The following is a 14,602-nucleotide window of genomic DNA, read 5'->3' as shown; positions in this document are numbered from 1 at the left end:
ATGTTGTGGATTAACCTGTGTTGCCTGGAACAACTCATGTCCTGTGTCCTATTGGCAGTGGCAAAAATACGCTAATAACATGAATCCCCACTATGTTTTCACAGAATTTGAAGAACAGCAGAAGTGTGGTGAGAAAACTTGGAAAAAGATCAACTATTTAGCAAAGGGTGGTGTATTTATGTAAACAATGTCTGCCTTACAGCAGTACATGCTGGATGAGCCCTCTAGCTCATTGGCTGATTTTCTGCTCCTGACTGTTTATTTTACTTTTTTACTTGAGCATGTAAATCTACATCCTCATTGGCATTTGTCTCCTTTAGTGGAGGCTCATTTTGTTTGCCTTTCCTTTGACTTTTGTCTTTTTAGACTCAATTTTTGTGTACATTAATCACACTAATTGCGCACATTAACAGCTAATTGACAACACTAATGTGAGTGTGTCTGTATTTTTGGTTTGGAGTAGGAGTTCTCCTGCTTAAAACATCCTCCACAAGAGTGTGAAATTTAACACAAATCTGAAATGTACTTCTATAGCTATATACTGACTTTTCTCCTTGTTTTTGTGATATCTTCATCATTTTTAATGTCTATAATCTTAAAAATGCGCTTGGACCTGTAAATACAAACTAGGTATTTCAATTAATGTTTCATGGAAATATTCTGGATGTGTACAAGCCTCTGGATGAAAGACACCAGTGAAAGAATTCACAACTGCAGCCCTGTGTCGGCCCAGCATTCCCTCCAACAGGAAACAGAGGCAGCACATGTGGGGCCTGAGACTGATAGAGGCAATGGATTTTGTAGAGGCCATACCATCAATAACACAGGCCACATACCTTTCCCTGCTCTTACAAACACAGTTGCCACCCCCCGTTATCCCTTTCCCTTCCTCTCTTCCCCTTTCTCACGTCAACACTTCTGTGAACACTGGCTATATAGCTTAATTGGATGAGTGCTTTCATGTTTGGTACAGATAATAAAACGACTGTGGACTGCATATGATAACAAATAGCTTGACAGGGATTGTTTTTTCACTTTTGTGCAACCAAAAACAATAGCACCACCAACAGTTGTAGGAAAAAAAATACACATATGGAGTAGAGGCTGGGGCTGATTTCCTTCTCACCCAGACCATAGATTAACGCAGCATATCACCATCAGGGGAAATAATCAAGCGACTACACAGAGTTAAATGCCTCTGTGTAATAAAAATTACAATAGTGGGTATAATAAACATGAACAAAGTGGTTTACTTTCTCAATAATAATTTTTAAATGTCTAAATGAAACAATTGGACCAAACCGTACATTTTCTTCCTTAATCAAAAAAGCTAGATAACAGCAAGTGTAGCTTTTTCATCATGCTTACTATTCGGAAGAGACAGGGCATGATTACAGACATAAAGGACTTACCTTAAAAAAATTAAGAAGCATGAATGGTGCTGCCTTTCAGTGAGGGATTGTGTGCTCCTATGTGTATGCATCATAGTCTTATGCCCATGATGAGACCCTGTGATACCCTGTTCTCCTACCTATCAATGATAGGTAGTAGAATTTTTGACCAACCATTATCACCCAGGAGGTTTGGAATAAGATGGAAAGAAAAGAAATGACCAGTGGAAATGTGCTAAGTGGAGTCCTGCAAATATCTGGCGTGGACCAGGAGCTCAGACCTGGGTATATATAGACCTTTCTGGCAGGAAATTTGGCTCTGGAGCTACTGCAGGAGGTACAACAGAGGTAAGCAGGAAGCATGGAAAAGAAAGAACTGATAGACTGTTGGAAAGAGGTCAAAGGCCATGAAGTGGACAGGAGCATATCAAAGCCACAAAGTGCATCAACATTTTGCAGGAACATACTACAGTAGTCCAAAACTCAGAGTGACACCAACCAAGCGTGCAGGTCTGTGAGCTCATGTATGCAGAAGAGGGCAAGAAGCACTTTCTTCCGATTTAGCTAGTGGGAGGGAAATTGGGAGAAATGGGGTTAAAAATACTGACAACATATATTACCTGTTTGTTGTTTCCCATTTAGTGTGCAAGTGAAAACATGAAAGAGAGTGAGCAAGAGAGAAGGAGAGCACATAGAGCATCCACTAAACCATTGATTCACACTCACTGAGTCACAGAACTGCCAAGCTCCTGGGATAACTACAGGAATCCCCGGCCAGAAAACCCATGGGGCCAAGTTCAATATTTTGCCTGAGAGACTTGTTGAAGCTATAAAAAGTTTTTGATGTTTGACACTGAATTCCCATCACAGTGTCCTCCTCTAAGCCTATATATGCAAAAAAAGAAAGAAAAAAGAAAAAAGAGGGGAAAAAAAAACTTTTCACACTTTGGCAGAGGCTGAGGGTTTTCCGAGCCTCTCCACCACACTTCAAGACTGTTGGATGAATCCCAATCCCAGTGCTCATCTACTCCACCGATCCGCCTCGTCCCCACTGCCGGACTCTCCCTCCCATTTCCCTGAGCTCTAATTCCGCTCCTCACCACCTGCCAACATTGTTTGTCCAATAGCCAAGAGCAGCACAGCCTTGTATTAGATGAGAGTACTTCCTCTACGCCCCCCATCCGCCTACACCCCACGCCCCCCTGCTCATTCATTTACTCGTTCTCCTGCCTTTTCCAAAGGCGTAGGGTGCGGAGTCTCACTGGTGTTAGTTCTGCAATGACTAATGTCCCCCCACATACACTGAACTGGCAATGGCTTCCTTTAAAGAAATATACAGGAAGGTAAGCGAGAGGTGAAAGGGCTTTAGGGCTACAGGTAATATCACCATGTTTGGTGTCTGTGCCTCACTCGTACACAGAGTCAACTGTGTTTGGGTGGCTGGTTGACTCAAGGGCAGAGGAGTTCAATGGACGTAGTTGAGGAAACTTACTGACGGGAATGGAACAAAGCACCTGGCAAGTGAAAGGGCACCATAAATCAAGATCTTGTCTTATACCTCATATCAAAGGAATTCTTGGCACTAAAGACTGCTGATGGCTTGCTTTGCACATATTGCCTGGGCCATTTGTCCTGGCCTTGTGGTTGTGTGGTTGCAGCACTGTCCCTGAAAGAGTGACTTCTATGAGAAAACACAATGAGGCATAAATCTATTGTTTTTTGCCCCCTACCCATTTATTTCCATGGAAACAAATGGACAGGTTGTCTGCCAAGCAGCCAAGTGCTAAAAATGCAACTGTGACATTACTAGCAAGAGAGGGGGTCAAACTGCCCAGCAAGAAGAGAAAGAGCTTCCCTCTCCACTGTAGTTCTGCTTGCTTGGTGAGGAACCAAATGCATAAAACTCAATGGACACCAGCCAGCTGGCAGCATGAAAGGGGGAACTGCTGTGCACAACTGATTAATGCTAGCTGTTTGAGGACAAAGATTCTTCCTCACCCTGCCAACTGTGGAGCCTGTCCGCTTGGCACAGAGGACCCTGTCCATCTCAGCACCTGTGCAGGATGCACACTCGGAAAAGGAAGAGGGAGACTGTAAATCAGGGCTTTGGCATGCTTAAACAGATCGACCTAGCAGCACAGATGCTGGATTTGAGGACTTGCTAAATGCTTGTAAAATTGTGAAAGGCATGCCAAAAAAAATTTATGCATAAAAAAGCAAAGGTCACCTTCTGAATCTTTCTGTAGTCATCAATGGTAAGTGTTGGCACAGCTATCTGAGATTATGCTGTTTGATGGTTAGCAAAAATGTGATGTGCAGTGTGACGTTGAACAGGACAGAATCTCTTCATATTGACATTCTATTCTGAATCAGCTTCTCAAGGTCTTGGCTAGGCACAGCTCTCTTTTCTTATCGCCCTGAGGAGGGCAATTCCTATTGCTAGGGAGGGCAATTCCCAAGGACAAAACAACAACAATCATGTGACTCCTATCAATCAAAACTAGCCTACAGTCTTTTTGTAGTGATGAATAATATCTGTACATTATTGATATAAACAGGTAGAAAATGATGATAGTATTGGTGTCCTTACCAGTTGCTACACAGCATGTAAATTCAGAAACAAACAAACAGTTCTTCATAGAAACTGTAAATGTTCTCCTAGAGGATTAAAATAAAGAACACTTTTTTTCTAAGAGGGTACATATCCTTACTTTTTATCAGTTAACAAGACTACTCTTAAATGGGCACGTTTTGTCATCTAAATCAGAGTTTAAGTGAAAAATATTCTTATTAGTGTACAACACAGAATTAGCCTTCAAATGTCATGCAGCAAAATTAACTCATGAGAGTCGTACATGAGCACAGTGTGCGTTGCTTTAACGCTGGGGATTTTTACTGTATATTAGTGCGTTTCCTTAAACTTTTGAAAGAACGATATTTAAAATTTCTTTCTCCAACTTTTTCATTTGAACATGCTGTAACAGCTTGAGAGACTTTCTCTGCTTGAACATGTTACAAAGGGAGGACAGTGACTAGTGCGCCTAAAGCAGCTGGTGGGGGTCTCCTTACGATTTCAATTTCAAATTGTTTTTTTAACTCTCCAACGAGACGCACACATTCTTGGTCCCTTCTGGGGTAGATATGGTTAAACACTACTTTCTTTCCCTTCTGGTGGCCAGAGCCACCTTCTTCCATTAACCATTTAGGAGGGTTGGGGATGGCTGGTGGTGGGGGGGGGAGGCAAAGGAAAACATTCCAGTGGCCCCTTGTAGCTAAAAAGGATATGCTATAATTAGTTCCAGGAGGGCGAGTGGTAGCTGAATGAAGAAAGCTGGCTTGTTTATCCAGGAAAAGAATGGCAAGGCTCTTGACAAGTCCACCCTGTATATGTGGAGGCAGCCATGTGGCTATGGTGGATGCCTGGGCCATGCCAATTCATCTGTGACAAAATAAAGCTACCAAACAGATCATAACCCAGGCTTTGAAAGCAACACAGCCACCATACATGAGGACAGGTCTGTGGACATACATTCCTTCAGTCCATTCATAAAAAAAAAAAAAAAAAACGAGAGGGGAAAGAAAACAAGTTGGTGCTCTGTCCCTGACTGCACTAGTTGAGTTAATGGGCAATTTCTGGTGTGCGTCACAGCTCTTGGATAAATGAGATGCATCTACAAAAGCGGGCCTTGGAGAGGACACTCTCGTGCTCTGATAGCAAGCTGCCTCCTTGACTCATTCTCATTCATAAACTCAGTTCACTGTAGATGACTCCCACTACACAGCTCACTCTGTTACAGCGGGTTTGAAGAACTGCCACACCAGCTGGCCACACACCGTAAAGAGAAAAGCAACTGCAATGATGTAGTAGCAATAATAATAATAATAATAATAATAATAATAATAATAATAATAATATATCTGATTTAATGGGCTTTATCTTCCCCACTGATTAACCCTTTAATGCATAGCATACAACACTTTTGGACAGTCAATTTAAGGCTGTTATTAGGAAATGATACAAATGATACTTTCTACAAAAAAATCTCAAATTAAGTACAAAAAAAAATTGTTACAGCCTCTTATTAAAACTATTGTTTTTAAATTGAAGATAGACGTTTACCTCTGAAATTAGCTGCATCATGCAACATTACTAAACTGTGTAGATATTCTACATCAAGAATAGTGCTGTAATTTGTTTAAAAATGACGTTTTCTAAAATTCGGTCATCAACATTAAACATCTGAAAGTTAGCAATTTGTTTACAAAACCATTGGAATTTTTTTTTTCAGGTATTATATGCATTTTTTTATTTGTGGTATTTATACTCATGGAGATTTACTTTTAATGTAAGTGATATTTAGAAAATAGCAACATTTCATATGATATAAAATTTTATGTAATTAAAAAAGAAATGAATCTGGATGTTTTCAATGTTTTAAATTTATGCATGAAGGGGTTAATTTTTTAAATTGTGTTATTCTCTTTCCTGTCACCCTTCCATGGCTTGTATCTTTGTCATTTTCCCCTATTTTCCCCTCCCAGGGGAATTTCTTTCCTAATGTTGCAGTTCACAGGTAAACTACCTTACAGTCAGTAAAGGCATCTCTACCCATTTAATTTAGAAACCCCTTTCCGTGTTGTTAAGAGATATTAGAACAGATATTTGCTTTCCAGCTTAAAGTTCTGATACATTCCCATTTTCCTGTCTGTGTGAGACATGATATTTATAACTTATTTCATGCTTTGTTTGTCCAGGATGAATTGACATTACCGTGTGTGTGTGTGTGTGTGTGTGTGTGTGTGAGTGTAGCCAGTAGACTGCGTTGGTGTGTGTACCTGTAGTATACACACAGCCACCATGAAAGAGCAGCCGATCGTGCCTCTGGGCATCAGTCCAGAAAAGCAGTGCAATAAACATGACCCTCTTTATCAGGCCAGTCCAAAGTTTCCAGCAGTGGGTGGCAGCAGCAACAGCTAAACCCTCAAAAAATGCTCTCACACTGAAACCTCCATTATTATCCTACTCTGTTGGAAGATTGCTGCTTGCATTCTTGGATGATATAGTAAGCCAGGCCATGTTTTCCTCCAGTACAAATGCAATTATTTCTCAGTCATTTACTGATTAATCTTTTTAACTTACAGGTTCAAGTTCCTGTAATAGCTATGAATGCATAGAGGGATTATAGACTACACAAGTGACCACATAGCTGCTACAGGGACAGGAATAATACGTATTTAATTGATTAATTGTCATATAATACAACAAATGAAAGCGCCTCTTGAGCTCCTCTTTAACACATACACCAGCATTTTAAATCTACAGCATTTGTAGTGCGTGGGCATTTCCCACAAACAATAATTTACACACATTTTCCCATTTCTTAGGCCAGTCATTGTGGCAGTCTATAAATGTTATACATTTACATATGTGTACAACATATATCTTTGTATAATGCTGTAGAATTTTACAGAATTGGTCAGTCAACTGTATTTGTAAATGAAGTGCTAAATATGCATCAATGGCCTCAGCTTTGACTTGATCATATAAGGACACCACAAAACTAGGGATGCATCGATGCCGATACTGGGATTGGGTATAGGCCTGATACCATGCTTATACTTGTACTCGTATTTGTAAAAGATGCCCTGATACCAACATCTGATACCAGGTGATACTATGTGAGGTAAGGCTAGTGTATGTTGCTGCACTAATGAACAGATGAAACGAAATGACAGTGATCTGGATATGTTTCATGATTAATGATGCTAATCAAAGCAAACTGTCTTCTGTGAAAATATCAATAGAAAAAACTACAGCATCTTCTTATAATACAAGTAACCTGATAAAACATTTTAAACATTAAACTCAGCACAAGGAGTTCATCACTAGCAGCACACAGCAGCCATCACTGGCTAGGAAAGAAAAAGGGGCAACTAATTTAACTAGGCTAATGCACTTCATTTAAAATCAACTCACTAATGTTATAAAGAACTCGACTAGCAGTTTAAATGCATGAGGCCAAATCACACCTGGACGTGTTGAGTAAAGACCTCATTCAGTACTATTTTATTTGATTTTATTTTATTTAATGGTGTGCGTGAGTGAAGCGTAAACTCTCTAGAAATCAGTTGAAACCACAAAAATCACAAAACCACAAATTTTATATACTGTGCACTTTATTTAAAGTCATTTCCTATGATTGTGCAACCTCTAGCTGGCAGATATGGACAAAATAGACTTAGGCTGCTTTCAGCTTGAGGCTGCAACTTGTAATTCCCAACCTCTAATCAGGAAAAGCTAAAGAAAATGCCGCCTCAACTTTAAATTTATACTCGCCAACTTGGGGTGGTCTTCCCAACTATGACTTCCTTATCAGTTTACATAGTGATGTCAAATGAACATGGCTGCACACAGCATCAGAAGTAAACAAAGTATCACTTCTTACTTTTTAATTTCAGTAATCAGTAAACGAGAGAGTTTGCTCAGAGTGGCTAAGAGGGGGCGTGGCTGAGAGTGGGAGCGATTGTCAGTGGGGGATTCTGGTAGCTTCTGAAGTAGGCGTATTACATTAATTGTTAAAAATGAAACAGTTAATATCTCTATCAAAACAAAAAATATCATCAGAAATGTACTTCCACCTATTCATAACTGATAATTGAATGCTGGATCTGCCAAACACATTAAAATGGAAGTGTGTTGTTGCTTTTTCGCAGTTGAGTGTTGCTATCAGTATCAGCAAGTACCAAAAACATGTACACCTACATGTACTCGGCATTAAAAAAAACGGTCTTGCTGCATCCCTACACAAAACTTTAGTTAACATGTAGATAAGTGGCCACTTTTTACTGTTAAAAAAGTTGAATACTACATAGGAACAACTTTGGTAAAACTTATTCTGTCTGCCTCACTCTAAGATCTTTACTGTTAGAGTGTAACAGTTGGATTTCTATGTATTTTTATTATTATATACTGTTTTAAACTTCTGACTGCATCAGATTTCTTAGTGAGTGAAGCGAGTTTTGAGGTAACACGTTTTCCACTTAGGTAGAAGATGGTAGAAAAAATGTTGGCGTAATTATTTAGAGCAAAATGGTAAAAATCAGAAATCAGTCTCATAACACTGGCTATGGGACAATACAAATTTAAAAATTTGTATTCTTGTCCATCTCAAACAGTTTCTAATCATTCGCACTGGCTTATTAATAAACCAACTGAACAAGAATTCATGCAATGCCCAACACATTTGAAACTGAACCCATGCTATTGTTCCCATCATAGAAAAACACAAAACCATCAACCAAGCATGCAAAGAGAGAGAGAGAGAGAGGGAGAGAGAGAGAGAGAGGGAGAGACTGATATACATAAGTTCCCTCGTGTCCATTCAGAGGGCTCTTTCCCTGCAGGCTATCAATCTATCAAGGTGTCACTTACAAGCTGATAAACACGTTTTTTAAGCTGTCTACAGAACTGCTGATGTGTAGCTGTGGTCAGCGTGAAGTCTAAACTGAAATCTAAATATTTTCTTTAACGGATAATACAAACATTTGTACAATCTCATTAAGCACTTGCTGACGAGCAAGCAAGCAGTGGCAAGGCTGAGTGGAAGGCCTGTGGCAGTTTCCCAGGCACAGCCTTAAGCCTAGACATGGATTAAATTGCAGTGATTGATGGCAATTCCACATTTAAAAAAATCCTTTTAGTCCATGACTAGGTCTAAACTGGGCCCTTGAACATGCCCAAAGCATAGTTAATACCAATTAATACAACTGAAAATGTACAGTCAAATCTAAAGTAAGAAAATAAGTTGCCATTTAATATTTGTAAAACAAATCTGTAGAACAAATATATGTATAAACATCCATTCTAAAAATAATCTAATAATTTTTGCTGCTCAGGACCCTATTAACTGTAAACGAAATTCCACAGACCCCCTCAGTCATCTACATTTTATATACATAATCCAGCTATTCAAATATTAGGCTCATTACTTAAATGTGTACAGTACTGTTTCGGCTATTTATTGGAGCCGTAGAGCTTTTCCTTCTTGAACGTTCCACTCATATAACAGATTTTTTATTAAAATTATCATTCAGATTCAAGTTAACATTATTTATAGGCCTACCTGTTTTTAAGTTTGGATTTAACGCATTCAATTCCAGTGACCAGTCAAACAGGCTAATGACTATAATTAATATAATAACTTTGATAATGGTGAGTTGTGATTTCCACCACTGAAAAAACATGCACACCTGTCTATGCTTCTTGGACGCCACTTGGAGAACCATGGGATGTTTTTATCCGCATGGAACTACTAAAATGGCTTAGGAATAACGTCAGGGCCTATGAATATGCATTAATATGCAATGTGTAAATGTCCTCCTGCAATCCCAGCTAGTTTAGCACACCGTTTCTGTAGTTAAACGTTTCTAATCATTTGGAGACATGACAGGTTCAAAGTCATGAAGACACGTTAATCACTCTTTTACTAACTGAGCTCATATGTAATGCGCTGAGATCAGTTTTCTTCATAATAACGAAATATCTGTTTTAAATGTTAATACGTGTAATCAACCATTCAAAAGGAGTTTAAAATGTTTTTCACATTTTTATGATAGGTGCAATTTAAAGTTAATCAACCTTCAAACTATTTCTTGTGTATGAATTAACCGAAAAAGAAAACTAATACTAAATATATGTGCTTATAATATAATTAAAACAAATGAAATTATGCAACATACCCATTTCCTTGGTCTTCCTCTGGGTCTCTTCTCCCCTGTGGTCTCAGCTTTCTGTGAACATCAGTGACTATGAGTTAATACTCATTCAGCTCTACCAAAATGCACAACATGTCAGAAACCTGGTTTTTGAGACATTTTAAATTGTAAAGGGTCATTTTTATACATTGTGAATAAGAGAGCTTCTTGTATTTTAGCAAACTAGCAGCAGAGGGTCTGTGTAAGGTATATCTAGGCATCTGACAAGGAGCTGTCTGTGTATCTTGCACAGAGGTTGTTCCCAACCTGGACAGCGTAATATTTCACTGGAGGAATTTTATGCTATTCAAATGTAAATGAGAGGGCCATTATCAGCAGACTCGCTGCTGAGATAAGGAGCATAACAGACCGTTATGGGTTTTAGATCACATTAAGGACCTTTTGGTAACAGCCAGGCATTGATATGGAATACCTCCAATTTCTCAGATGTCCTTCATCCATTTAAAAAGTTGAGACAAGCACCATTTTAATCGTCTTATTTGTCTCACCTCATTTTGCCACTCGCATCAGGGGAAAAGTTATTAGCTAGCATTTATTAAATCTAGTTTTGACTGTTTATCAGACCATATGAAATGCAATCTTCAATACCTTTCTGACGCTTTTTGATTTATAAATCCTTCATAGATACCGTCTTATTTGATCAACCCGCAAAATTAAAAGGCAATATGAATGGACTACATTAGGGTACCACCTTGACTTTGTGAAATGTTTAAATGAGTTATTTCTATACATTTAAGAGATGATGAAACTAGAGTTCCTTTGTATTTACTGTACAAGCCTCAAAAAGGTCCCATCGTCACAATAGTCGGGGACAGTTAACAAGACAAGATGCATCTCAATAATTGATAGAATATAAAGTGCCCTCCCAGACTGCAGGCTTTTGTTATGCTGCACTCTGAAAGAAGCCCTAGACAAATTATAAAACATCTATGAATTCTGGGAAGGGGGAAGGACAGGTGTCAAAAATACTATGTTGGCTGGTTCCCAACAGCATCATAATGTTGAGGTAGTCTTAACCAGCAGAGAGAGTCTTCATCATTCTCATTCATAAATAATTATCATTATCACATGCATCTTCTACAATAGGAATTATGACTTTATGTTATACGCAACAGTTACGCATACTGTATCAGCTCTGTTTGGTTCGTTCTGCTTGCCCAGAGTGAGTAATGACATCGCTGCCTCTCATTACTATTTATCCAACAATTGTTTGAAGTAATGAGTACACTTTAACAAAGGCCCTAAACATATGCAAAACCTTTGTGCAAGTGTCACAGGAATAAGTCCTTAGAAGGACACAGCCTCTTAGGGCTCAACCCAAGTCTGACCACAACCACCACTCAACTGACCGCTTAGCCAGCTCATGCAACTTTCATGTGTCAGACAGGGCATATCAAATTCTTAAATGAGAGGATGGGTTACTCCATTTTGTGATTTGATTGAACAGTTCTGGTAATCACTAGACTGATGTACTTCAACTATGTACTTCAGTTCTACCTCAAACTAGTAGAAACAAATCAGCCTTTAGGTCATCCACAGTTCTTTGAACTCTATTTTTTTTTCTTGCTATCGCTATTTGTCTGTGCGTCTCTATCTGCCGGTGTCTCTTTAACCAATCTGTGTATCCATACCCAGTTCTCAGTTCAGGTTGCTACATATTTAATCGGGATATTTAATGGTCTGTAAACTAACACCCTTATCAATTAATCATGGTTTTGCATGTCTTGTCCAGCTCTGCAGCCTAGTCTTGTGTCCACTATGTACCCCTTGCAGTCACTGTTGAGCCTTAACTCGCCCTTCCCTGTCATGACATGTGTATGTTAGGCAAGGCCATTGCAGATTAAGGGGGTAGGTAGAGACTGGGTGAGCGAGACTTGCCCTGTCAGACCTTGCTTTGTAAAAGGAGGGTTTAAAATTAGCCCCCTGAGTCCAGTGTTTCAAGTTTAACAATGACCGCTCTATGGAAAATATTCCATCTCTTCATTAGGACCAATGCATTGAGCAGATGATCAGAGTGTGTGGTTCAGAGCTGGCTTTTGAATAAGGATGACGCTGTGTTAACAGCCAGTGAGCTTATCTTTCCAGATTTAGCCTGGTCATATGACACAGTTTCAGGAGTTCCTAATTCGGTAGTTCATCATTTTTGAGCAGCATTTAAATTGTAATGATTATTGAAAGGGCAGTATTATTAAGAAAATAATGTTATTTTAGAATGGCTTTTTCACAATTTGTATTTCATAGCTAACTACGCACGAAGTAATTTCATTACAATCGCTGAACTCTACAACTGTTCAAAATGAGTTCAAGAAACAAGTGTCCTGTCTATACGCGGAGTATTGTCAAGTTACAGTCCTCTACCCAGATCAGGCCCTTACCCATGCTAAAGAGACCCTCAAGGGGAGTCTCCACTCTGTTTAGTTTAACTAGTGGAGCTACAGTCTGGGGTTCAGAGTGAGGAGCAGTGCTTTTAAACTGGAGATGAACACTTTATTTCAATCAGTAAAGCAGTAGGACCCAGTGAAGATGATTAATTCTGGGTGGGAGAGCAAACCTTGTGAAAAGTGTCTTGAGTCAGGCGCCTTGGCGATTTCCACTCCTTTCATCTTAGCAGATTTATCTGCTCACTGTTTATCATAACAATGCCAAATGAGATGAAACAGAATTACGCTGGCAGAAAAGAGCTTGGGTTTTTCAAAGTGGGCCTGAGACTGTTTACAGTGGTACCTTAATGCGGAAGAGCGCAAGTCAGTCTGTCAGTGAGTCATTACCAAGAGCCGGATCCCCCTACCACCAGCAGATAAATGAAGACATCCAAACTCCCCCACGGCTCAGGGATGAGAATCGCACACTAATACAGCTAAACCAAGACTGCAACTGATGTTGAGGCAACTTCCCATATACAGCAGACCAGACCAGACCCCACAAAAAAATGTTAATGATTTCATCAGCGGCTGCCCTGTTTCTGTTTTTGAAAAACTTTCTATGTGTGAATGTGATTTTACAGTTGCATTGGAAAATACTGTATTGATTTCTGCAGTTAGAAATTTAATAAGTTAGTATTGTGGGTGCAGGGACTACAGCAAACTGGGTGTGTCTTTCTCTGCATACATGAATATGCATGTGTGTGTGTGTGTGTGTGTGTCTGTGTGTGTCTGTGTGGGCAATGAGATAAAACGTGCAGCGGTGGGCTCACTGTGCACTGGACTGGGAATACAACACTGAAACGGTATGATTGCAGCACTAAAGCGAGCAGTTCCACACCACATAAATACACACACACACACAAATCTTTAAACTGACTCAGGAGTATTGAAGTCGAAGACCTTCTTTACTCACTGATACCCCCTAGGACATGGTGTGTATGAGAGAATGCAGATAAAACAACTATGGAAAAAGTATCTGTCTGTCTGTGTTTTTACTCTCAACCAGCAGCGAGTGAGAAGTCACAGAGCTGTGCAGCAGAAGTTAGCATCCTACCTTCTGTGCCGCTTTGGAAGGACCCTTGTTCTTGCTTCCCTTGGGACGTCCTCTTGGACGTTTAGGGACAGGTTCACCCGTGGGTTCCTGCGGAGAAGAGGAGGTAAACACAGCAGATGAGGACAGGAAACAAAGCCGTTGCCCATTCTGCCCCCAACACCAATTCCACTGCCCACTGCTCTCAGCTGAAGAAGACAAGATCCCCTCCAACAATTCTCTCATTTACAGCATGTTCAGCATGTATGCATCGAAAACCAAAGAGAAGGACAAAGGTTTTATGTGTTTAGTGGGTGAATTTATGAGTGCAATTAAAATGCAAAATTGATTTGATTAGTAATAATTGGAAATGTACAATTGCATAGGCTATAATATTAGATATAATACCAAAAGCACTTTTTTACGTGCACATATGATGAAGGATATTTTGTCTAGAATGTACTGTGCTGTAATTTCTATTTTTTATTTAGCCAATTAAATATTCATGCATTTATGCCAAAAAGATTATTTACAACGAAATATGTGTAGACGTTAAATTATGTACACTGTTAGAAAAAAGGGTTCTTTGAGGCTCCACTGGATGATTAAGAGCGTTTAGCTTCCAACCCCTCATGATAGGGCCAAACTGTTGTAGGGTTTTAAAGTGAAGAATCCTTAAGGGTTAAAAATGTCCGGAGTGTGTGGACTACTTTGGAGTCATATATTTATCATCGGAAGTTCTGAGGTACGGATCACGTAGAAAAGTTGTTGGTTTATAAAGTTTGGAGAATGTTGAGCACATCAGCTGGAGTCAGAGTTTTTACGCGCGCCAGTTCTACGAAGGAGCCCCACTGGCCAAGTCCAAAGCCGCATGCTGCCGTACTAAAGAGTGTTTCAAAATAGTACGCACCATAGGAAGGCGATTTAACTTACTGTTTAATGCGGTAGTGTGCGGTTTTGGATGTACCTCCTCGTGTCTCCCA

The 14,602-nt window shown here is 39.5% G+C and overlaps 1 protein-coding gene across 1 annotated transcript in view; it reads right to left on the bottom strand.

Moving 5' to 3' along the window:
• The window catches only part of hmga2 (high mobility group AT-hook 2), a 29,822-nt gene that overhangs the window by 13,544 nt on the left and 1,676 nt on the right, over window positions 1–14,602 (bottom strand). The window contains exons 2-3 of the mRNA XM_026922594.3: window positions 13,644–13,730; window positions 10,131–10,181 (exon numbers count right to left, since the gene is read on the bottom strand). Coding sequence (XP_026778395.1) covers window positions 10,131–10,181; window positions 13,644–13,730 — 138 coding nt within the window. The remainder of the gene's footprint in view (window positions 1–10,130; window positions 10,182–13,643; window positions 13,731–14,602) is intronic.

Source organism: Pangasianodon hypophthalmus, chromosome 18 (assembly GCF_027358585.1).
Source record: "Pangasianodon hypophthalmus isolate fPanHyp1 chromosome 18, fPanHyp1.pri, whole genome shotgun sequence".
NCBI lineage: Eukaryota > Metazoa > Chordata > Actinopteri > Siluriformes > Pangasiidae > Pangasianodon > Pangasianodon hypophthalmus.
This window is presented reverse-complemented; position numbering and strand designations above follow the sequence as displayed.